The 24,739-nt window shown below is 36.1% G+C and overlaps 1 protein-coding gene across 1 annotated transcript in view; it reads right to left on the bottom strand.

The window, feature by feature from the left end:
- DLG2 (discs large MAGUK scaffold protein 2) overlaps nt 1-24,739 on the bottom strand; it is a 985,470-nt gene that overhangs the window by 317,246 nt on the left and 643,485 nt on the right. Inside the window, exon 11 of the mRNA XM_053971598.1 lies at nt 5,397-5,521. Coding sequence (XP_053827573.1) covers nt 5,397-5,521 — 125 coding nt within the window. The remainder of the gene's footprint in view (nt 1-5,396; nt 5,522-24,739) is intronic.

Genomic DNA, 24,739 nt, shown 5'->3' with positions numbered 1-24,739 from the left:
AGTAACTCTCAATGGATCTGATTTTCTCAACCCGTTGAAGTTTTCCTTACAGATGTCCATGCTCTTAAGGAAAAACAATTGATAGGTTCACAAATGGGAAGAGACTGGAAATCCATTTCCTAGAAAAAAGAATGAATGACAAAACCTCAGGTCTGGGCATCTAACCGGGGCAATGTGCATCCTCCCAAGCACAACCAATTTCTTCCCTTGGACTCAGCCCTTGTATCGACCCTCTTTCCTCTTGAGTATAGCTTAAAGGCTATTTTTGGCTTATTTGAGGCTTAAATACAAAAATAACTTCTGGTACAACATTAACCCTTGAAAGTCAAGCTCAGGACTGTTCAAATCTATCTCACAGTCCTGTGAATTAACTAATTCATATTCCATCACATATGCAATAACTGCTTTTAGTATCACAGGTTCAGTAGATTCTTGTGACTAAGTGATTGGTATAAAACATAAGATTTGAATTCTTGTTTTATACAAAATTGATTTATTTACTTTTTTTAGATCCTAAGACCTTTTAAAGCTAATTTTCAAACTTGTGTTTTCAAGAAGGAAAAGTGTATTTTTGATAGCAATACTTAAGGAACTCATATGACCCCTCATTCCTGTAGAGCAAGAAAGCTTTTTGAGAAAGGTATCTCTACCATAAAATCAAATTTAGACTGCAAGAAATTATAATCAGCATGAGTGATTCTTGACTCAAAATAGTTTTGATTTATGATTGCTAAAAATGTATTAATATTTTGTGAGTCTGTGCTCTTTTAAACTTGATCATAATTGAAAACTTTGCATCATTCTTTCAGTCGTTTTCTTTCCCCAATTAAGTTCTGCCACTAAACTCTGCTTCTAGTTCCATAAGCTGATCACTCTTGTTCTCACAGAATGATGAATGGGTTTATATGTGTTGCCTTTTAGAAGCCAGAGGTTCACTTATGATTGATAAGCCAAAAGAAGTTAACTACTAAATATTATATTGAAGTTCTTTGCTTTATGTAGGCAAAGTGTGAAACAAACACTGGTTTTTTTTTTCTCTGACATAAAGGTAAATAACACAAAAAAAGGCAGTGAGCCATAAGTACTGGAATTCTCTTTCTTCCTGAGAAGAAAAGAAGTCCAAATTCAAAGCTTCCTTATTAAAAAGTAGATGCTTGCCCATGGACAACTAACATTAATGAGAGAGAAGCAGAAGTTTTTATGCATCAAAAGTCTCAAAAGATCTTATTCTTCTTCAACTCAGTGGGAGTGACTGCTACTTTCAGAGGGTTTATATTCTCTGTCTATCCCTGACTTGAAACTCAAATCTTCACAGAAACATGGCATGAAGCATTCAGAGAAAAATAATCTTCATTTTCTTCCAAGGTTATTATAATCCCATTTAGCTAAATAATTAAATCAAAAATTGTTCTTAAAATTCTGTCAAGTTACATATTTTATATTATTATTTTATATTATTTACTATATGTGAACTTACGCTATATCCACAAGCTTTATTCTGCCAGATGAGGAGTTAGTGTACTGCCCTAAATGTCTTCTAAAATCTGAGTTGTGCAGTGTGATGGCTCTTAGACTAGTTCTACACGTCAGGGCATTTCAGAGAGAGTAGTACATAAACATATCCATTAGTACTTGAGGAGAGCACTGGAGGGGGTGCTGATCATCCCTCTCTGGTGACCAGCAATAGGACATGAGGAAAAGAAACAAAGCTGCTCTGGGGAAATTCATACTAGACATGAGGAAAAGATTCTCCACTCAGAGCGTGGTCCATCCCTGGAAGAGGCTTCCCAGTGAAATGGCTCTGGCACCACACCTGACAGAGCTCAAGGAGCACCTGGACAATGCTCTCAGTTACATGGTTTAGTTTTAGTACTAGTCCTGAAATAAGCTCGGAGTTGGACTCAATTATCCTTATGGGTCCCTTCCAACTTGAGATGTCCGGTGGCTCTGTGCATCTCTGATTTTTGAAAGTTCAGGGGTCTCTCAAAAAAGGGAATTTTTTATTAAGATGAGTGAAGTCTAAAGTGATTGATAATTACTGTTATTTTTTAAGCAGAGATATGGGTCATGAAGTGATACAAACCTGCACTATGCACTGTACCTACTGACAATAGAAGTATTGTTCTCCACTAAAGGAAAATCCCAGGAATTTAATCACCTTAGTTTCAGTCTGACACTCAGGTTTTATTCACAAGAGTAATCTGCAGATTCAGAGAACAATTCAGCCTGGAAAGGATCTTTGGAGGTCATTTAGTCCAATCTCCTGCCCAAAGCAGCATCAATGTGAAAGTTCAATCATATAGCTTAGGACTTCATCCAGATGAATTTTGAATCTCTTGGAGGAGAGAGATTCCATAATCTCATGGAATCACCAGTTACATTAAAGAGATCTTTCTTGTCCTCAGACACAACTGGAATTTTCCTTATTGCTACATGTGACTGCTGCTTCCAATCCTTTCTTTGTGCATCTCTGCTCACCTCGATGCTGGTCTTCAGTGCTGCCAGAGCACACTGCTGGCTTGGGCCAAATTAAAGAATCACAGTGTCATGTAAATTGGGAAAGCACCTCTTGAGAGCCCATTGTCAAACCCTCTCTGCTGAAGCAAGTTTATTTGCTTCAGGTTGTCTCAGGTTTTAAATATCTCTAAGGATGGACACACCACAACTGCTCTGAGTTACCTGTGTCCAGTAACCCTTACCATAAAAAGCCATAAAAAAGTATGGTAAAAACCCCATACCTTTCCTGATGATAAGATGAAATTTCATGTGCGTGCTGCCCATTGCTTCTTGCCCTGTCACTGGACAGTACAGATAAAAGTCTGGCTTCTTTATCTTCACTCCCTCCCATCAGGTGTTTATACCTGATATTTATGTACTTGTAACTATACATCTACCACTGGAGAGGTATGCCTTCCCAGGTGCAGTAGGCTGCACTTGCTTTTGTTGGACTTATGTGAAACTTCAGTTGACCTACTCCTCCCCTGTCAACCCATGCATTCATGTAAAATATTCCCAAGGGTCTGGAGCATGAAGTTAATTTCTTTCAAGTTGCTTTCATAGTCTTGCTGTTTGAAGAACTTCACTCAGCTAAGTTAGATCAAAGGGATGTAATGTAAAATGCAGTGGAAGTGATTTTACAGGCTTTTATGATTAAAACCAGACAGCAGATATAGAAGCCAGTTCAGACAGCCCACACTGCTATATAATGTAGAGTATCTGCACGCAGAGTGTGAAAGAAAAGCAGACAAAAAAAGTATATTTTTTCAGTCCATAAACACCAATCTCCCATTCTTAGGTAATTAAAAATTAGGCTTTTGCTAAGAAACCTATGTTATCACTACCCTTAGTAGTTGTTACTGCATGTTGTTAAACTTTTGTTCCTACAGAGTCCTACCTGATAAACTCTCTGTTATGAAGAATTAATTATAGTGTAAGTCAGTGAAGACTGCCCCAGGATATGGCCCTTCGGTGGCATACCAGTAATGACCACTTATAACTACCTTTTCAGGTGTTCCTAAAAAGTGACAGAATTGTGACTTTGCAGCAAAGTGAAACCCATTTGCCGGATAAAACAAGGAAAGGAGGAATCTTTCTAAAATCTGAGAGTAGGAAGAATAACCATACCAAATATATGCTTAAAACATTGTATAAGTCTTAGTAATAAGATAATTATACTTGTACTGCTAAACTTTTATTACAAAACACAAAGTTTGCCTCATCTAATCTTAAAAACAATTAATGAATTGCCTTAGTATGCTACTTTTTGTGGGTTTAGAAGGTCTTTCCAAGATGTTTACAACACAGACATAATCATGAGTTAAATTTACAGTAGTTATTTAATACAGGGATGAGTTATGAAATATTTGATTTTTTACAAAGATAGCAGATTAGTGCAATTACTTCTGTCTCTTAATAGCTTAAATTAAAAAAGTTTTCATATGTAATTAAAAATTCTACTAAAAAGATACCACTGTTTTTTTGCAAGGAATTTTCTTTTTAGTAGAAAGGCAGTTTCAGGTTTAAGACCCCTTTATGTTGTTCATCATGTCTAATTCTATAGCATGACTTCCAAACACTGCTGTTTCTTCATGCTGTGTTTTCCATGAAGCTCATCTGGCCCAATGCAGACATTTACAGCACAGATCAATACAGCTGGACTAGGCAAAGAAACTCCTTTTCATTTGCGTCACCAATGAAAACATAGGCTGTTTTATTCTTCTGTTCTATTTTAGGCATTGACTTTAGGATGAGATGAATCACAACCTAGAAATGCTTAGGTTTTTCTTGAGACTAGCTTAGGGGTAGATAGCTGCATTTTAGTCATAAAGTTACATGATATTAGTCCCATTCCTTTTACCTGCAGTCTTAGTTAAAACTAAATTCTTCAGGCACTGCCAACCACCATGACTCCTCATCACTATCATAGTAAAAAAAAAAAAAAAAAATCACTTCCAAAACCAGATTATTACTGTAGCATAAGAAATATCCCAAACTTGTTCTTTAAACTGACCAATTCCCCTCACTTTTAGCTTTGAATTAAAGGAAAAGGCTTCAGGAAAAATGTTGCTACCATCTGGTACATTTTATGAATTTTAGACCATCTGTTTTTGGCAAAGGTTCTCAGAGTGAATTTCAGTGCTGAGACCATGAAAGCATCAAAATTTTATCCCAAGTTTTTCCAGTTAAATTGGCTTTTTTGGAGCATTAGCAGGCTGCACACCCAACAGTAAGGTGACAGCCTTTGTAATATATGGAAGCCTTTCTACATTCAGTCCATAAGGAAAGACAAGCACAAGCACTTCTGTGGTTCCTCTTGTTTAAGGGAGATGCTGCCATGTATTTGAGAATCTCATCAAGTGATCTGTATGCTCGTTTCAGAATTTAAAACGGCAGACCACTCTGGAGATTACTCCAGATGACGTTTGGAAACAGCAGTAAACACATCTCACTGCTGCAGCCAAATAACAGGAAGCCTCTACATATAGTTATGATTATTTAGCAATGGCTTTGTAGTTTGGGAAGTCTTGATAGCTTAATGTGTAAGACCAACATGTAGTTCTTGAGCCATGAACACACAAAGGCCAGGAAGAGAAGACTTGGATGCTGATATTCAAGTTTCCTCCTGCTGCCTCCATCTTACCTTTTGCACTAAAGTAAATACCTGGTACTAAAAAGGAGGTGGCACCATCGAATGTCTTCTATTATACATGATTTAACTACCCTTATTCAGTTGCTCTAAGCTCCTTCAATCAGCTATCTTAGCAGAAAGGAGACTCCAGTCATGTCATTTGCTTCCCCTCACCCCATGAAAGATCCAGTTGGCATGTGGCTCCCAGAGAACAATTATAATAATTACACATTTTGTTTCCATACACACGTAATAAGTTTGTTTTTACCTGAGTCTTCCATCCTCTGCTGCAGCTCCTCCTGGAATAATCTTAGTAATGAATATGCCAGGATCATCCCCAATATGTGGGTTATCTGTTCCTCCAGCAATACTGAACCCCAGGCCAGAATTTCCCTGGAAAAATAATACAAAGTAAAGCCGTCACTCAGATGCTAGATTTCTACAGAATTCATTTGCACTGCATGAAAAAGGAACATTGCTTCTTAAAGAAAGCACACTATTTGGCAACTCCATACTTGAAGGCAGGTGACTCAGTCTGAAAAAATTAATTGTCAGTTAAAGAACAGAGGCTGTGAACAGAAAGATTTCCTGGAGCTAATGACAGAGTTAATGGATACTCCTACAGAAACAGGATTTGACCTAAATTTATTTTCAAAGGCAGTCACATAAATTAGCATCTGAACTCCAATATTAATTCATCCAAGTCAATGAGAGCTAGAGGCTAAAAACATTTCAGCGCTTTGAAAAAAGACTTTCAAAATGACTGTCATTTATAAACAGAAACAGTGAAAAGCATCTGACTCTGAAGTATTTTACTATACTAGTTTCTGTTGAAGACTGACATGCTTCAAAAATAAACAAAAAAATCCACAAAACAAGAGTCCTTCTTTCATCCTACTGATCTGATAGGACAAAATGTTTGAAAGACATTATAAGACACTCAATAACCTCACTTATTGTTTCTACTATTTGTGAGAATATAGTGAAAGATAAATAGATATGTACACACATACATACTCTTGCAAATTAAGTCACTTTTCACACACATTTCAAAACCACGATTCTAATTCTTTTTTGGAAGTATATATTGGTCATGCTTTTCTATAGAAGGCAACCTTAAGTACATGTTTTGTTTTTTTGGTTTTTTTTTTTCTGTGTGAATTAACTTTTTTCCCAAGGGATTCTTTCTTATTTACAGAAAGGTAGATGCAGGTTTAAGAACCCGTGATGCATTGGGAGTGTCATAAAATTCAGTGCAATACGTGCTTCTTTAAGGGCCTCTCAGCCAAAAGTACTTTCAGTTAGGTATTCAGACTTATCATAGTGCTATAACTACATACATATTGCAGAATATGGACTGCAAATGAGGTATATTTAGGGCACCAAAATACTTTTCTTTCATTAGCTTCTCAGACTATTAGGAGTTTATTTCTTTTACTGCTGCTTATGGCCATGTATCTAGTTCTGTTCTAGTGAGAAAAGTTATTAATAAAAATGGCACCTCTATATATTTTTTTTCTAAATATTTTAAATCAATTGTCACTTCTGTATTTCTCAACTGTACTTCAATGCATTCAATGTGATGCATTTTGTGTGTGAAAACCTACGTGTTGCCTGCCTGCAGCATGTCAGATTCTGAATGCAATTATCAGTATTCTGCATTCACAAGAGAGGCAATTCTCATTACCCAAGAGACGAACACACAATGTACAGCTCTGCTATCAGCATATAATTGTGAACTAATTTATAAACCAAGGAAATGGATTTAGGACTGCACATATTGCAATGCTTCCCAGACAGCTATAATATGGAAATCATTATAATACTGAAACACTCTGTATATATTTTCTGTAGTTAGCAAACACCTCCAGGCCAGCATCATAAATCTTTGATTTAATCTCCCTTTCATCATTAGGATCATCACAGATTCAGGTTGTTCTCCCAATATTTTAACACATACCTAATTATACAGCACATTTCACAGTAACATGCACTCTCTAAATACTTTAGGAGTGTTTTCTTGAAATCCTTTCCATATGTTATATTATTAATTAAGTTGTCAAAGACGAAAGAAAAAAAATAAGTATGTACTTATACATCCTTCAGGAAGCCTGAAATAAAATCCCTAAACATTAGTAAAACCAAGGTCAAATTCCTAAAAATTTTGAGTAATACTTGATTTGCAACCCAAAATACCCCAACAAATATCTAAAGAAAAAACTGTTGTGTTTATTATTAACTTCAAAGTGATTTAAAAAATATACAGTAATCTGTGTTTCTGAAAAGAAACAGATTTTCAAATCCCTAAAACCTAGTTTTGATAGGAAAAGGCAAAGAGGAGGGTAACAAGGACAAATCTGGGCATAAATATTAGCACAAGACACAAACAGCTACACCATAATTTAAAAAAAATGTATCTGAAGAGCTTTAAAAAACTATCAAAACTTGTCTGTTATGCAGGGTGTGCTTAGTTGTTACAGTTCATCACATAAAATGCATTTGATATTTTATGAGGAAATAATTTCTGCAATCTTTTCCTCCTACTGTATTTTTTTCCATTAACATTTTAGAGCTGAAAAATGCTACAGCAATGCTGGCTGTACGCAGTGATGTGGTAACACTGCTGCACACTTCTCAGGAGAATTAGCGTTATCCTTGACATTTATCCATAAATGTGCATCTGTTATACTGCAAGACTGTTCTGATTCTGCCTCTTAGGAGCAACCTTTTAAAAGCACACTCACCAGCACTTCTGTACCCAGAAAATTTCAAGCAATTATTCTGGCTGCAGTCCTTGACTTGATCAACAGGATCTACAAGCTGTCAGGCACGAGCTGCCTTGACAAATAGGTACATCCCTACAAGGCTTTACCGCACCAGAAACTCGCCACAAAAGTTAAGAGCAATTACACTTCTTTTTCCCCACTATGGTTTATGAAGGGTCTGCCTTGCCTACATGGAAAAATCTTCTTTGTACCTCAGATCAAAGCCAACAGGGCTAAAAGCATAGCTACAATCACTCATGGCTTTTTGAGAGTCTTGGTTTGAAAAATAATGCAATAGGAACTTTCTGGTTAAAAGCTACTGCATTTCAGTTCTGAGCAGCAATACTGTTGTGCAGATCGCTCCTTGTGCTTCTCTCCATGCTCTGCATTTAGTATGCAGGTTCACCAGCATATTCTTGCTGTATTAAAATCTCATTGCCCTTGTCAAGTTATAATTCCAAGTTCCAGTAAGTACTGTTTACTACTCCAATACTTCCTGAACATTTCCACAGGGCTTGGTTCCCCACCCTTAATTTTTACACCTCCTTTGTCCCCATTCCAGAAAAAAAAAATGTGTGTTAATTATCTTCACAGCTTTTCTCGGAGTACCTGTCTCCCTCCCATTTCACGTGAACCAATGAAAATGCCATCCCACAGCCCAAAACAACAACTGAACCATCACTTAGCCACAACATTTTCTGAGGTGGAACATTCATGCCTTCTCTCATGCTGATTCATGTTTGGGAGTGGTTCCCCATAAATATCTGTCAAGTTTATTCACTGTACTCTTTCTACTCCAAGCCTTACATCCCTTGGATGCTTACAAAGCAAGTTAAAAACTAGCTCAGAGGCCTGGTGACAATGCAGATAAATACTTAATGAGAACTAATAGCAGCTGATACAGAGGAGAAAAAGTCTTCCTCTTTTGGAATACTCCACTGATACTTCTTAATTGAGATCCATATTTAGGCCTTAATAAGTTTGCCTGTTTTATTTCAGGATCCTTCAGTAGAAGAAATCTATGCAAAAATCCCAACACTTCAACAATGCGTTGAAGTTTGAATGAGCCTCAATATCATAAACTTTTAATGGTATTGCTCAAACATCATTATTAGCATGTGCAAATATATATATATATATATATATATACAAACATTCATAATTCTATGATTCTATATAAGGGTTCATATCCAAATTATTTTGTATTCAATTCTTATTAGCTAAGTTATCTCTTGACCTAAATCTTTCCATCTCTTTGTCCAAGCTTTCAATTTCTACTACTATAAAAACCTCATATAATTAGTTACTGACTATACAAGGAAGATTTGCATAAAATTGCACAGCAATAGATGGATGAATGTACTTTTTAATTGTTAGTTTTGTTTCTTGCTACCTTCCCCACCTTTTGTTGCAAGGCTCCAATCATGCACACAGACTGACAAAAGGCTTAGCACAGCACAACATGCCCAGTTTGGTTTAAACAAAAAATTGCCTGAGCTTCCTCCTATTCATGCTGGATATCTCTTACTTCTCAGGGATTTACCACCAAGCTCAAATTTGTCTCTTGGCTCAGCTTTACTTTTCAAACACAGAAAGTTAGGTCAAACTACCACATCAAAACAATTTCTCGCAGCCCAGCCCCTGAGGCCGCCTTCCTGCTCTCCTGTGAAGGGAAGGTCAGCACTTCGTTTTGAGGTTTATTACACCTGCCTGCCTCCTTTATGACTTTCTCAAATAGGGCTTTGCATGCCACAAGGACCATCTGAATTCTTTATAGCTCAGCCTGGGCAGAGAAGAGGCCTGGCTGTATTTCTTCTGGCCCTGAGGTGGCAGACAACCTCCGACAGTCACACAGCATGACTGCAGATGATGGTGTTACACCTTCTCCTAGCACCAAAACACAACACTTGGGGACAGAATAAGATGACAGATTATTCACATGCCAGGGAAAGAAAATAAAACTTGTAAATTGTGGCCAGTTTGAATCTCTTCCCTCAAGACTGTTATACTTACAAATAAGGATCACAAAAATAAATAAGAACCCCCAGAAGGTACTGGTTTTGGGTAGCCAGAACACCTTGAGACCTATCCTTCTTCTTGCTTAGCCTTCCATCTTGAGTTCTCCCATTGCACACCACTGTCAGCAGCCATATATCAGGCTGTAACTTCATAAGGTGGCAGCCTTTTTATTTTGTCAGCAGTTGACAAAAGTGTTTCACATTCTTCTGTAGGAACAGAGTTTAGCTGACACCAAGAGCTACTGAAGTTATTTTCCCATGATATTGCAGCTCACCATGGATGATAGCCTTCACTACAATTCTAGAAATTATTTTGTCCTTATTTGCCTCTTTTTTCCTGCTCAAGGGCTGCATTTGCCTTAGAAGAGAGTTTGACTAAGAATGATGTAAAGTCATTCAGTCTTTAACAAAATCATGGAAGAATATAAGTCCAGAAGGAGAAAGACCAGCAGGAATGCATATCAAGAGCAGACTGAGTACTTCCCTGAAAAAGGGATTGTATTTTACAACATAAGTGATTTGTCTTATACCATATTGAACAGGCTTATCACAATCACACGGGAATTGTTCTCCATTTTAATTTCTTTTAAATTCTCTTCAATAAGGTGACAGCAGAACTCACATAGATGCTTTTTGAGTGAGTTAATTACTTCAGTGCACCTAAAATAATTTCTCAAAATCTTCTGAAGTGACATGATTTTGAAAACCTCTAGCACCCAAGTAAGAAAAAAAAATAGTTGAACTTCACAGAATTCACTTAACTATTGCTGCAACCTCAGATACACTGCAGCATATCAGGAAGCCATCAGAGTTTCAGAGTCCATCAGTCAGCAAAAAGTCTAAGACAGAGGGAGTAATTGTATTTCCCAAAATGGTTTCTATAAAGCCATTTCAGGTGATAACACATAATCCCAAAAACTCTATTACTTAAACCATCTTTTAATTTTGGTGTTTAATTTTGGTTTTTTTCCCCCCCACTGGTTTAAGGGATTTTTTTTACTGTAAACTTCCTACCTTTACTCTGGTGTTTAGAGACAAATTTCTGGAATACTTTTCTTTTACAGATGAATTTAAAGTATGAGTTGCTGCCTAAACTTGCAGGTTTGATCAGAGCAAGTTAAGTCAAGAGAATGCTCACAGAATGATAGCTCACCCATTCCCAGATTCCTGAAGACATGTTATATTTTTTATTGTCTTCCATTGTTACAATTGTTAAAGACCCTATCAACTTTGTTACTGGTACTCCTTAAAAGGTTGTGTGTTGCATTTTACAGCGAGAATTATCCATCAGCTTTTCAAGAGCACTCATGTTCTGTAGGTTCAGAAAATCCTAACCTTTCCTGAGCCTAAGCAATGTTGGTTTTATCTTGTTTATGCAAAATTTCAAAATACTTAAATACAAAGATAAGCTACATCCTGTGAAGGCAGTGTAGGATTGGCATTCGTTAGAATTTCTTAATTTCACATACATGCATGAAAATGCTAAATTTTTCAGCTTTGGCTACTATAGTGAGGGTGCTTTCTCATTCTTTAAGGCATACTTTTCTGATATAGTGTTGATTTAGAAATTACGCTCTTTTATTATGGAATATATATACTTTTATTTGGCTTTGCTTTTCAAGTCTTCTAATGTAGCATGTTCCTTTAAGTAAATGTTGCTGCAAGAAATGTTAATTCATAAATTACTGTTGAGTTTATTTCAGGTGGTAGAAAAACACCCCCTTGCACTATGAAACATACTGTGAGACATTTTCATTTGAAACTTGCTTTTATACATTTTAGGAAGTTTTTTTAATCTTTTTGTGCTAATTTTTAACTTTCACATTTCTGCTTAATTGAAGTCATAGCTTTCTTCTAAAAAGTAAAATATGAAACCAATACTTGTTTTCTGCAGATATTCAAAAGAGTTAGCCTGAACTACTCAGCAAATTTTTATTGTGTCCAAAATTAACCTCTCACAGAGTACTTTTTAATAACAAAAGCTGTTTTATAAAACACCAATATCTGAATCTTGGCTAAGGTTGTTGGCTTTGAGTTCTTGTCTCATGATACTTCTGTTTCAGAAGAAAAAGACAACACCTTCTCCCATGAGACAAAATAACAACCAAAAAAAACCAAAACAAACTAAAACAAAACAAAAAAAAAACCAAACAACAAACCCCTGAAACTCCTTCCAAAAAAATCACATTCACTCCTGTTCTACAAGACCAGGTTTCTCCAAGAAGTACTTGACAGCATGAGAAACTTAGAAAACTGTGTGGAATTAGTATTTTTGGAAAGGGACAGGAGAAAAAAATTACAAAATGCTGTGGGCATGCAGAGTGAATCAAGTAACATAGTCTACAAATGAGACAAAAGATTGACAACTCTGTCTATAATTGGCATGGGAGGATTAGATACGGACCAGGATTTGCTGCAGCTCTGAAACAGTCTGTGAAAGACTTTCTCTTTTTCCCTGTATTAAAGCAGATAAGGTTACCTAGTTTGGCACCTAAGATGCTTATAAGGAGGAAATACTTCTAGATATACCAAGCCAAAAGTGGATGATCATGTGAGATTGCTGTAAAGATCTGAGTATATCTGCAGACTTTGTTCTGTAAGATTTTTCTCCACGAAGTACTTCTTACCTAAAAAATACAGCTCTCCTTTATTCACCTGACAGTGAACCTATACAGGTTTTTTAATTCTACTTTTCACTCAGCCATGCTTAGATTAACATCACATATATAGTGGGGGTGTTACCTGTCACTCAACAATGCCCAGTTCAACAGCACACAGCCACATTGCAAACAACAGCTTAACACATTAGTGCTTCATCCCACTGAAGCAAATAGGTGATTTTATCATATGCAATGTACTTTCATACAATTCAGGATTTTGATTGAAAATGTTTGTTAAACTCACCTACTCAAGGCATTAAGATCTTTAAGACAGGACTCTGCTCTGCAATTCTTTCACAAGCTGGCAATTATACTAGCACTGGTTTTTATGTTCTGAAGAAAGAGTGATACACACTAAATAACCAAACCGTTTTCTGCCACACAGCGCCTGACTTTTTTGCTGTCTCCCACTCTATAAGACTAATCCTGACACATCTAGTTCTGTCTTTTGACTTCAATCATTCCACTGACGTTTTCAGGTATTTGCACATGCTGTACTGTATTGTACTTCTCCTCTCCAGTGTTTTGTCCAAACCCCCAGTTTCAAAAGCCTAAACATCAAAGCTGCATTTATGTCTCATTCAGAGAACAAGAATATTTGCATATTTACCAGAGTACTGTTGAACTCTTTTTTTACTTTCAAATCTACTCAAGAGTAACATAATTCATGAAATTCTCACTTCTCCCACATACACTGGCACACTCCCTAGAGTCAGTGTTTTGAGACTCCACAGTTATATCATGTTCCATATGGTACAAATTTTCATCTCTCACAATGCCATTTGTTTTCAAGCCCCTTATCAGGTTCAGCACATTCATTACAAAACCACAATACACTTGACTACAACTGCTTCGTATGCTTACTCTGACTTGACAGCTGTAGAGTGATATTGTTCTCTCAATGCTGCACAGACCAAGTATGGTATTCAAAAAATATGTATTTCAAAAAATGATCCAAGGGATTTTATTTTTCATAATGCACATGAAATCTACAACACTGTAAAACAGCATATTTAGGCAAGGAACGAAACCACTTCCAAAAGTGAAGAAACTCATGAAAAAGTGATAGTGTGTCCTCTGCTTCTACACAGATTGAAGCAAAAAAATAAATACATGTGAATTATCTCCTGGTTGGGTTTTCACTATTTTATCTCTCTTAAGTTCATATTAACAGCCTCTGAGCTGTGACAGATATGTATGCCTAGTTTTTTTCTTCAATGTGTTTCTTGTCCTACTTCAGTGATATCTGTAAGAATTGTCCTTTCCAGCACTATGGGACCATATGACCTTGCCTGTTCTATCTCATATAGAGAAGTGGGGTAACAGATGTCCTCTTTTAGTTGGCTACAGTGATAGCAAACAAATGTCACAAAAAGCAGTCTGATGAGTATATGAAAAGTAGCGTGAGAGAAAAAGATATATTCAAAATTTTTCACCACAAAAGTGGAGCAGGGAAATGCTGGTCCTGGGGAGTGAAAAGTTTCACTTCACTTGGGGAAAAAAAAAAGATAGAAATATATATATTTATGTATCTATCTTTGTCATGTCACTCCAGGCAAGCTGTAGACTTGTCACCAGCCAGACCCGAGAGCTTTCTGAGCTTCTAGGGCTACACAACAGAAAGTGAAATAGTCAGACCAAGGAAAGGAAAAACACTAAGTGATAATAGCAACTTGACATAAGGAGGGTGGGGAAGAACAGGAGATAAAGTAAAACACTAAAAAGAATTGAAAGAACAGCAAAGCTTTTTCAAGTAGTAAGCTACTTATCAAACTTTGACAGGATCATCACTGCAACTTTCACAAGGCAATTATCTGCAAAAACTGAGGACATTAAGACTGACAAAATTAATGTTTAAATGTAACTTTATGACAGAAGTAGACAGTCACATCTTGTACAAGAACTTAGGGAACAGAAACCTGACTTTACTGAAGCCATGGAAACCAATAGGGTTTCAGCACATAGTGGTAGCAATTAAAAGGAAAGAAGAAAACTCCTACTGCTGACTTCAGTTCCTCTCTAATGATGACATCTCTCATCCCCTTCTGCAACAATTCAGCACTGTGAAAACCCCAATGGATGTCTCGAGATTATGTGGAAACTCCTTGGTTAAACCAGTTTGTAGCTCTAAGTCTTTGTGTTGAAAAACTGCTGCATGCCTAAATGGGTATATTTTGACAGATTGCATGATCACTACAGCATTGCTGTGCAAAGCACTTAAGGGAATTTGAGACCCCTGAAGTATCACAAGTGCTGGAATAAATCCAAGTTCTAAGTTACTGTCTAAGCTATTGTTCTTTTACATTTGACTGTCATATTCATAGATGTGAAATGAGTATACTTAGTTGTTCTTGCAGTTTGATTGGTGTTTTTTGTTTAGTATCTTAACATATTTCAGCAATTTCTTGGGTTATATTTCTTTACTGGAATAGATATATGCTTAATCGTTAAGGTTAAAACTCTGAAATATTTACATCCATTGATTTTGATAATATTTTCCTTCCAACTCTTATATAAACTCACATCAAAGCAAATGCATGAGTAAAACTCCTCATTTGCTGCCATATTCAAAATCATGATCTTCAGGGCATGTAATCCAGAATAAAAGGTAAACTATTAATGAACTAAAAGGCCCCTAGGGCTTAGAAGTTCAAGCACAAATCCTAGAGGCAAATAACTGAGTGTTCTTGCTGTTGCACCACTTACCTTTCCAACACTGCACTACTCCAGTGGCTAAGTATGCAGAGCTTAGCATTACCTTCTCTTTTAATATAAATTAAAGCAAGCTTTTGAACACATTCATATGTTGAATAGTACTCAAGACTTCTCTTTCAGGCATTTCCCATGATGCTCAATTATAGATTTTATTGAGAAGAAATACAAAGAAGGATAAATAAAATGCGATTCATTCATTTCCACAGATCCACATCTAAATACAATTTTCATAATTCTGTGGTGACCCTATTTTGTTGTAACATTTCATTTCAGTTTCCATTTTTTTCCTTATTCTTAGTAAACCTGACTGACTATGACCCTGAGCAATCTAAAGCAGCTTCAAAGCTATCTGTTTCTGAGAGAGAGCTTGGACAAGATGACCTCCACAGAATCCTTCCAAACCAAATTATTCTCTGCTTCTATGACACACAGGTGTCACAAATATAAAACATGTTTCAAATGTGCTGTCAGCCTAGGAATAGTTCAGTCACTAAAAACTTCCCTTCTTAATTTTATCTTAACAATGACATGATACTGAAATGTTTTGTGTATAAAGATATATATATATGTCTCCACAAAAATTCATTTTTCAAGATTTATAACTGCACATTCTCAGGTGCAGAGACTTTTTTGACATGATCTCTATAAATGTCAGATGAAACTCATGGTTAAAACTGCACCTCCTATAATTTTCACACCTTTCTTTGGAACTAAACAAACCAATTTTGTCAAATGAGAAATGCACAATTCTTTATATCAGAAAAATCAAGCCTATAAGTGTCCTTCCATAGGAAAGAAGTGAAGAGGAATCTTTAACCAGGTATATGTTTGCCAAAGTCAGGTAAAACATTCCTTAGGCAATATTTTCCTTTCTTTCAAGAAATCAGTAGAGAATTTACATCCACAATGTCAAATGTTTGGTTGTGTTCTCAAAGCACTAATCATATACATAAACCAGAACACAATGCTGTGCAACAGTTCTAGACTACCATACCCCAAAGCAGTCATCTAATAACATACAATATCAGATTTTTTTGTTGTTTTTGGAAATTCAAAGGAATTTTAAAGTTCCCATGTCCTACTTCTTATAAGTGTCATGGTAATGAATCATATTGAGTCATATTAAAAATACCCAGTATAAAATAATAGCAATTTTCAAGTTTAGTAACATTATTTTAAAGGTGTTTGTCAGTGATTCCCTGGCAAAGAATAATGGTCTGTGTTTCATGGAATAAAAAAGAAAGTCCTTTCCTCTCCAGCTGTACAGATGCCACTTTTGCCTTTTTGGAAGTGGTAGGAACGCAGGCTGGGAAAGAGACAGAGGCTGAGTCAAGTTTCCTACCAGAAGAAAGGAGGTTAGACTAGAAATTACCAATGCACACTTTTTAAAAAGAAAGGCAAAAGTCAACAAAGACATTTTCACTTGATCACAGACTCTCCATGGAAAGACCACAGTCAGAGACGCCTCTGGGTCAAACTCAAATGGGGCTCACTCACACATAAGCACATTTAAGTACAATAACAAGTTTGATGAGCAGAATTTTCAAAAGAATAAACCTATTTCTATTTGATAAAAATGCCACCCATTTCAAAAGAAGCACACAGGCTACAAGTAAGCACTTTTTGAGAATCCAGTCTTTTATCTTAGTTCATAACAATTCAGATCTAAGATTCTCTTAGATTCACTAAGATTCACTTAGCATTAGCTGTATTGTTTTTGTCAAAAAAGACCCATTTTATTGGTTCATTTTAGGAGTAACAGAAATAGGAGTATCAGAAATAAAGCTGAGATTCCTGTTATTGGCAGCATGAAAAAAACATGAAAGCCCAGCTTCTACTGTGTTCCTGGAACACATTCTGTATATCACCCAGACAGTAAACTTACAATGCAAACTAAAACCTAGAAAAAATAACCCTTCAGGAAATGAAAAGAACTATGTGACTCTGTGAGTATACTTCAGCAATGCAAATGAGTTTGAAATTCTACTCATAAAATAGTCACAGAAAATAAGCTGATAGTATAGCCTCTCATGCTAACTTTTCAACAACACTGGAAAAATCTAGAGAAGAAAACAATTTCAGCTCAAAAGAAAATGATTACTAACTCAGCATTTCTAAGTACTCCTACCCAGCAGTGAAGCTTTTTCTGTTTTACTCATGAACATGCATATTAACTATTGCTACTTCAAGATTTGTTAATTCCCATGTCCTCCTCCTGGAGGAGAGGGAATTCTCCTATCCCCTTCAGAGCTAAGGAATTGTACTGGGTTTTGAAGCACCACACTGAATATTACTAGCATACTAAAACTCTAAGGAATAACATCCCTAAAATCCTGATTTTTAACATCAGCAGAATATATGGAGCTGCAAGAATGAGGAAAGAATCTTATCTTCTTTTGTATGATTGTGGGTTTTTTGTACAAAATAGGTGTAATCCATTTAACCTGTCTTTTAAAACATGTTCAGTAGAACATTTTCAATTAGGGTAAGCATGCCACATACCCTCTTCTCTATACTGTATAGAAAGACACACTTTGCATTGCAATTCAACAGCATGCAAATTGGCACAAGTCAAAATGTTTCACATACATTTATGAGTTGCAATCAACCTTCATTTAATAGTTTCTTAGTCCTGGTATGCAATTTGTGCTCTAAAATGAGAGAAAATTGAGGTAAGAAAGGGTTTTAAAAAGCAAGAAAGAATGAGATCAGAATAACCAGCAGGTCGGTGATGAGGAACTCATCTGTTCTGCAAAACCTGAACTAAACTACTGCTCTGAACAGGCACCACTGGGGTTTACATTTCAAAGGAGCACCTTAATCACTAGGCACACTATCTCTGATCTAATGAATAGATAATTATATATTCAAAGTGGAACAGGTCCAACAAGAGAACAACACACCTGAGCAAAAGTAGGCATTCATCACAGACAAATCCTTGTTACAGATCAGGCAGAGGAGGCATGTCAATCCCATTTTCCCACACCCTGGATAAGTATTCTTATGATTGTAAATGCTCTTCGTTCCACTTGACATATTTCCCCCAAGAAAACTTGTGAAAGAGAAAATTTCTGCCAGAGTGAAGTAGAGGTAAAAAAATAAGATACCTCAAAAAAGTTGGTGACGAATGTTCTGCATCCAGCTTTTACCCTGCCATCTGTTATATACAGCCAAAGGTAAAAACAATTAGGAGAAACCATTGCCAGTACCTTGGCTTGTTTTTCTCAAGATTCCTTCTGGAAATTCACTACAGAGATAGTAGGTATTGTCCCAAAATACTTAACACCAGGACTATGTATTATTTTCATTAACACGTATTATTTTTTTTTTTTTTGGTTTTAGGTTTGTTTAAAATCCTATTCAAAGCACAAGCAGGGTAATTTTAAACATTAAGCATCTCCCCATTCCCATGATATGCATCAGTGTAATCCAAAGTTAAACATACATTCATGCATATGCCTTTTCCACAGTACATTGTCATTACACTTTGTAAAATCCATAAACTACGTTCAGCGTCAGAATTTTATTTTACATGCCTAAGTATACTTGTACAAATCTACTGCTAATAATGGCAATCTCCTTAAAAAGCAAAGGGTGGGGGACTGAATTTTCCATCTGAAATAAGATTTATCATTAAAATTCTACACCTAGAAAATAAATTACACATTGTCATTGCAATGTAAGCTACTTCTTAACAAATATATATGAAGGGTAGAAATCCATCAAAGAAAAATGTAAGCATCATGTCATATTAGTTTTTAGTATCTATTAAGGCTTTTCCTTGACTCCAAAGAGTCATCCAACAAATGAAAAGATCCATGCAGAAGTTAAAGATGGAATTTTTTACTGAGAAACTTGTGGGATACATGTAATCAAAAGAATCTCACCACTGAACAGTACATTTGAAAGAGGAAGCCTGTGGGATGTACTGTCACAGTGGTAATTTAATACATGACCAAAATCTCTAAGTTATGCATATGCTTGTTTTATGCCAAAGCTGGCACCATCAGAAGAGGTTAGATTCTGAACAAAAGCAACAATCAGTGAGTTAACAAACAGCTTTTCAACTGCCAAATGAAATGGCTGTTAAAGGCTGATCTTAAGAGGGAAAAACTTTACAATTATATTTGTTTTCTTGGTAATCAAGTGTGGTGGGATGCATGAACAGGAAAGAGGGGATGGCTGTTCTACATTCAGCAATCCATTTCAATGGCTGCCTCAGCCTTCTCTGTAAAGCAATGTGACTGTTTTAACAATATCTGAAATGTTTCAGTGCACACTGGGTACACTCAGGATTTAAATTAAATAATAGAAAATGCTTTATATCTGGCAAAGATATTTTTTGAGACATTTGGATAAACAGTAGGTGTGTATGTGTAAGTAAAATATATCTTGACACTTTTTTCTTGATTCCTTTTAAATTTAGGTGGGACATTTGCCAATACAGCCGTAACAATTTACAGACTCTTGAGCCATATGAATCTCCCCTAGATATTTTCCTCCAGCATTCACTTCCATAACCCCCTGCAGTCACTTCCATAGAGATTTATAAGGTTTAAAACTTTCTCTTCTAAACATAGAGTTTGCACAAGAGGGCAATGATGCACAATGATGGGCAAGTACTAGCCTATCCCCTTCCCCTGTTCAAGATTCAGAAACACATCATGGGCTTCACCTATTCTGAATTATTACAATTATATGCATCAGCACAAAGGGGATAATAGATTTCAATGCATGTAATGATTTAACACTTTTAAGCCACAGAAATATACAACCAGCAAAAAGAAATTATTTTATAATTATGTAGCTAAACAGAGAGAGTAAATTCTATTTCTGATTAATACTTCAGTTCAGTGAGACAGAAACATAGTTACTCAATACTGAATTAATTTACAAAAATGACAATATGCCACAATATGCATTACAATTAATGTAACAAGTGGCTTCAAGGAAATTCTTTGTAGAATTCAAGATATGCTATTGAAAAACAAATGAAAAAACAGTATAAGGATTTGGAATAATATCAGAGAAATTTCTGAAGCTTCTGAAACCAAATTAAAAGTGTTGCATGTGACTCTAGCAGACAAGGATCCAACCTGTGCCTCAAGCAACTGTTAGATCTGTGCCAAAAGCTGCAACATGATACTGAGATTTTAAAGATATCATTTTATATGGAAATTAATATTACATCAGACAAATAGAATGCTTGGGCACTTAAGTAAAAAAAAATTGACTTGACCCTTTCTAAAAAGCCCAATTTTAAACATGCCCCATCTTTGAGCCTACACCACCATCACATGTGCTAACACCACAGAGAGAACAGAACATGTTGTATGTCTGGCATCGCCATCCACCCTCTGTTCTCCCAAAGTGCTCAATACGCATTTTGAGACAAGATGCTTCAAGAGCTTTGTTTCATTTAAATTCAAGTATTTCTGCAATAGTTGTTTTAAATTATTTTTTAAAAATTATTTCTCAGTCTAGTTTTACAATAATGAATAAAGAGCTCTTTGGTGAAACAGAGCAAGCATGTGACTAACCACTTACTTCACTGAGGTATCCTTTTTAAAATTTACTGACTTACAAAAACAAATTAATATCTTCTCACTGTCACCTTGGCTTCATACAATTATTCTTAATTAAGAGGAATTTTTTTCAAATGCCAGCACACAGATGAAAATCATTACGACAATTAACAAAAATACCTTCCTTTCAACAAAGTAGCATGGCATACACAGAGAAGCAAGTCAGACTGCTTCATTAGGAACATTTAGATACACAGTCAGGAAGGCACAAAAAATTGAGATCAAAACTTAAGTTTATTCTCCATTATCTGTGAATACATATTTTTGCATGAGTCATCCACAGAGAGTGAACCCACAGCTCAGACAGAACAAGTGCTATGAATACCAAATTTCAAAGTGTAGAGTGTTTATCCACCATCTGTTGTTCAAGAATCCCATAACTATATTTCATAAAACTTTTCAAACTCAAATTTACTGTGTCAACTTATGAAATAATATAAAAAGGATCACTGGCTTTCATTTAATTGCACTGTAAACTCTTCCAAACAAGGTACTGTACTGAAAGGGGGATTATTTTTTGTTGAGGGAATAAAAGGGAAAGGGAAGATTATGAACAAATGGAAAGATTAATAAAACCCTTTTTATCTCAAAGAATGATACCCCAGTGGGCATATGATTTCCTCCGGATTTCATATGAAGTTCAGTCATTACAACTAGATAAAAAGAACAGCCCTCTTTTCCAACTTTGCCCAGCATAAAAAAAATTAAATTCAGTTATTTTGAAGTGTCTTGTCTAATAAATAGACAAGAATTAAGAAATTAATTTAAACTAATGAGATGTACTGGTTCCACATTAATGTTATACTTCCAGAAAGCCTCTCCTTTGCTCAACAAAGATTCAATAAGCCAGCTTCTTAAAGAAGCCATTTACAAGCCATGAGAATACCTAAATCAATAACAGACTGTGTTTCCTAGGAAAAACAGGGCCAGGGAATATTGTACTGCAATAAGCAGCAGCCCAGTGCTTTCAGAGACTGAGCACCTTCCATAGATGTGGCTAAATGTTCCAGGGAAACTGTTTACAGGAATTCCATCCACAGGAATGGATCCTGTATTTATGTATTCTACATGTACTTCTTCTGTCAAGAATAACTATTGATTTTCCATAGGTAAAAAGATTCTGGATTAGGCTCCTACACTGAATATATCATAGAGTAGGTATCCTACCTACTCTTTCAGCAGGAAATTCAAGGTTAGTTAGCAGGTATTGGTAGTACACAGTAAGTCTGTACCTCTGTTTACTTTTCCTTGATATCACTTCACAAAATTTTTTACTCTCCCCAGTGATTAGAAAGACTAGTGTGTCGACTTAATCAGTCCATTCTTCCATATCATGCCTGTAGCTATTTTCATTTTTCCTTTATAGCAAAGTAATCAAACAAGCAATCCTGCATAACAGTTCTAACACCAAAATTCAGAAAATTAGTTTATCTGAGCTTGCTCTTACTACATCTGTGCTCAGAGCACTAACACATATTCTAGAATGATTTTCTAATATTTTTTCTTTTTTTTTTTTTTTTCTAAGAGGATGATTCTTTCATTCTATTTAGAAGCTAAAATTCTATTTCGCTCCAAATTCCTTTAGCTCTTTTTTACTTGCTGAGGTTTTATATAAATCTTATCTGACAACTTGTAGAAGTAATTTAGCACTTCAGGTTTTAGTTTTGTACTTTGTCCGTCAAGTGATACCTACTAAAACATGTTTTCATGGCTGTTTCATGGTGTTCTTTTTACATTAGCATTGCTGCAGTTACCCTACAGTTAAATCTCATCCTTTTTAGGAAGCACAAAGTACTCTTTTGACCAAGTCATTCAAGAAAACAAAATGGTGATTTTCCTCTTAAGGTTTAGAAAACTCATAGTGACTATAAAAAAGTCCAAGGCAGTCTTTCTTCCAGATGGCACAACTGATACCAGAATGCATCCTGTGCACCTACAACTGTTCGCTGGGAGCTTACCTTTCAGGAGACTTTTTCCTTTACTGAGCTTCTTTTCAAAAGAAGGGAGAGCAGCTTTCAGAGGCATTGCAAGGGACTCTCCTTGGCTGAGGAAAGCTGATGAAATAGGATATATCACCACATTCTCTGGCCTTCTTCTCCCAGGACTGCTACTTTTCCCATCTTAGGCTAAGTTTCTCCTATCAAAAACACTGGATCACATTCTGCATTCATAGCTCAAAACAAGGTTGTGAGATCTCTTGCTATTTTTTACGTTTTTTTCCTGCAGAGGATGGAGAAGCCAACAGAAGTGCTGATGCAGAAATGAGGAATAGCAGGGGATACCTGAGGTACAAGACTGCCTTGACTAAAAAGATATTGGTGGGGGCACATTGGCCCAGGTACACATCACAGCACTGAAGTGAAAACAGGATGATTAATAGCTCCTAAAAAGGTCCACCTATTGCTCATATCCCATTGGTGTGCCACCAGCAGCAGTGCAGCCACTCAGTCCTAGTGCAATCCCATCCTAATCCCAGTCCTAATGCCCACTGCTAAATTAAACCTAGGTATAAACCATTTCTAAAAAGTAAATTAATTTGTTCTACATCTCCTTGCAACACTTCTCAACTGCATTGAGTCTCGCTCTTTGCTTAAACTCTGTTCTATCCCTATTTCAAGTCAATGACCTCATGATTCTTTATTTCTTCATAATATTAAAAAAAAAACAAACCAAATACTTTTCTGCTTTCTTGAACATTTTTCAGCATTTCATTACCATATTTCTGTTTCTCAACTCTCTACAAGTCCTGTAATTACACTATTTTGGGTTTCTTATTTTATCTGATACTGACTTTAATGTATTCAGGCTTTCTTGTAGTGTCAAAATAATGTAAGAAACTGTGCTCCCTATATAATTAAATCTAACAGAAATCTAAGGGAACCTAACATTTGGTCTAGTTAATCAGCACTTCAGATGCTGCTAAGTAAACTTGAATCTAAGAAAATAAGTTAAATTTCAGAGTCTTAGGTTTAACAAATATTCAGTGAAGATATCTGTAAGTCTTTATGCTTTGGACATCTTCTGGTTAGCTTGCCTTATACAAACATACACTTAAAACCATGCCCATAAGTTTTCCCAAGAGAGAATTCTTATTCTTTCCTGAAAAGGGATTTTTTTCCGAAAATAAGTCAGATATTGAATAGCAGATGCTGCACAAGGCTGAACTGATTAGACAAGGTAAGGAGGGACAAAGAGGATATTTATGAACACAGGCACACAGGAAGACAGAAGTCAACTTTTAAGAGGCCTGAGGAAGTCTTTGAGAAACTGAATAAAGCAAGTAAGAAGGTGAGAGTGGACAGAAGGTAAGGAAAGCATGTCTTGATGAGAGGGCAGGAAGCTGAGAGAAAAGGATGAAGAATGGAATTCTCAGTGCTAGAAGGGTTCATAGTGGTTTTTTTTGGAGAAAAATGTAAGCCTCAGAGTAGCCACTTTGTGTTGAGGCTTCACGGGTGTTGCTATGACCATTAACATTTATAACATGGCAGTCACTAGAAAGTGATAACTTGGTATAACAAGAGACAAGGCAAGAAATATCCTCCTCTACGAATCACACTACCTTCACTTATCCAAGCTGATCCTTAGACAGCAGGGGCATATTGCCAAAGAAAAACTGGAGCAATCCTGAAAACCTGTGCTGATACCTTTATTTCCATGTCTTTCACCAAAGGAGGAACTCGACGTCAGCATTTAAATTGCATGCAATAAACTGGGGAGAGAAGGACAGTGTAAGAAAGAGGGAGAGAGAAAGAAGTAATTGCTTGCTATTTGATACCTAGATGTGAGAAGAAAATGAAAAAAAATCTGTCTACAGAGTTCAGCAATTCTTTGGAAGCAGCTGAAGTACAAAGAAAGAACTGCATGGTAT

The sequence above is a fragment of the Vidua macroura genome, chromosome 2, assembly GCF_024509145.1.
Source record: "Vidua macroura isolate BioBank_ID:100142 chromosome 2, ASM2450914v1, whole genome shotgun sequence".
Lineage (NCBI taxonomy): Eukaryota > Metazoa > Chordata > Aves > Passeriformes > Viduidae > Vidua > Vidua macroura.
This window is presented reverse-complemented; position numbering and strand designations above follow the sequence as displayed.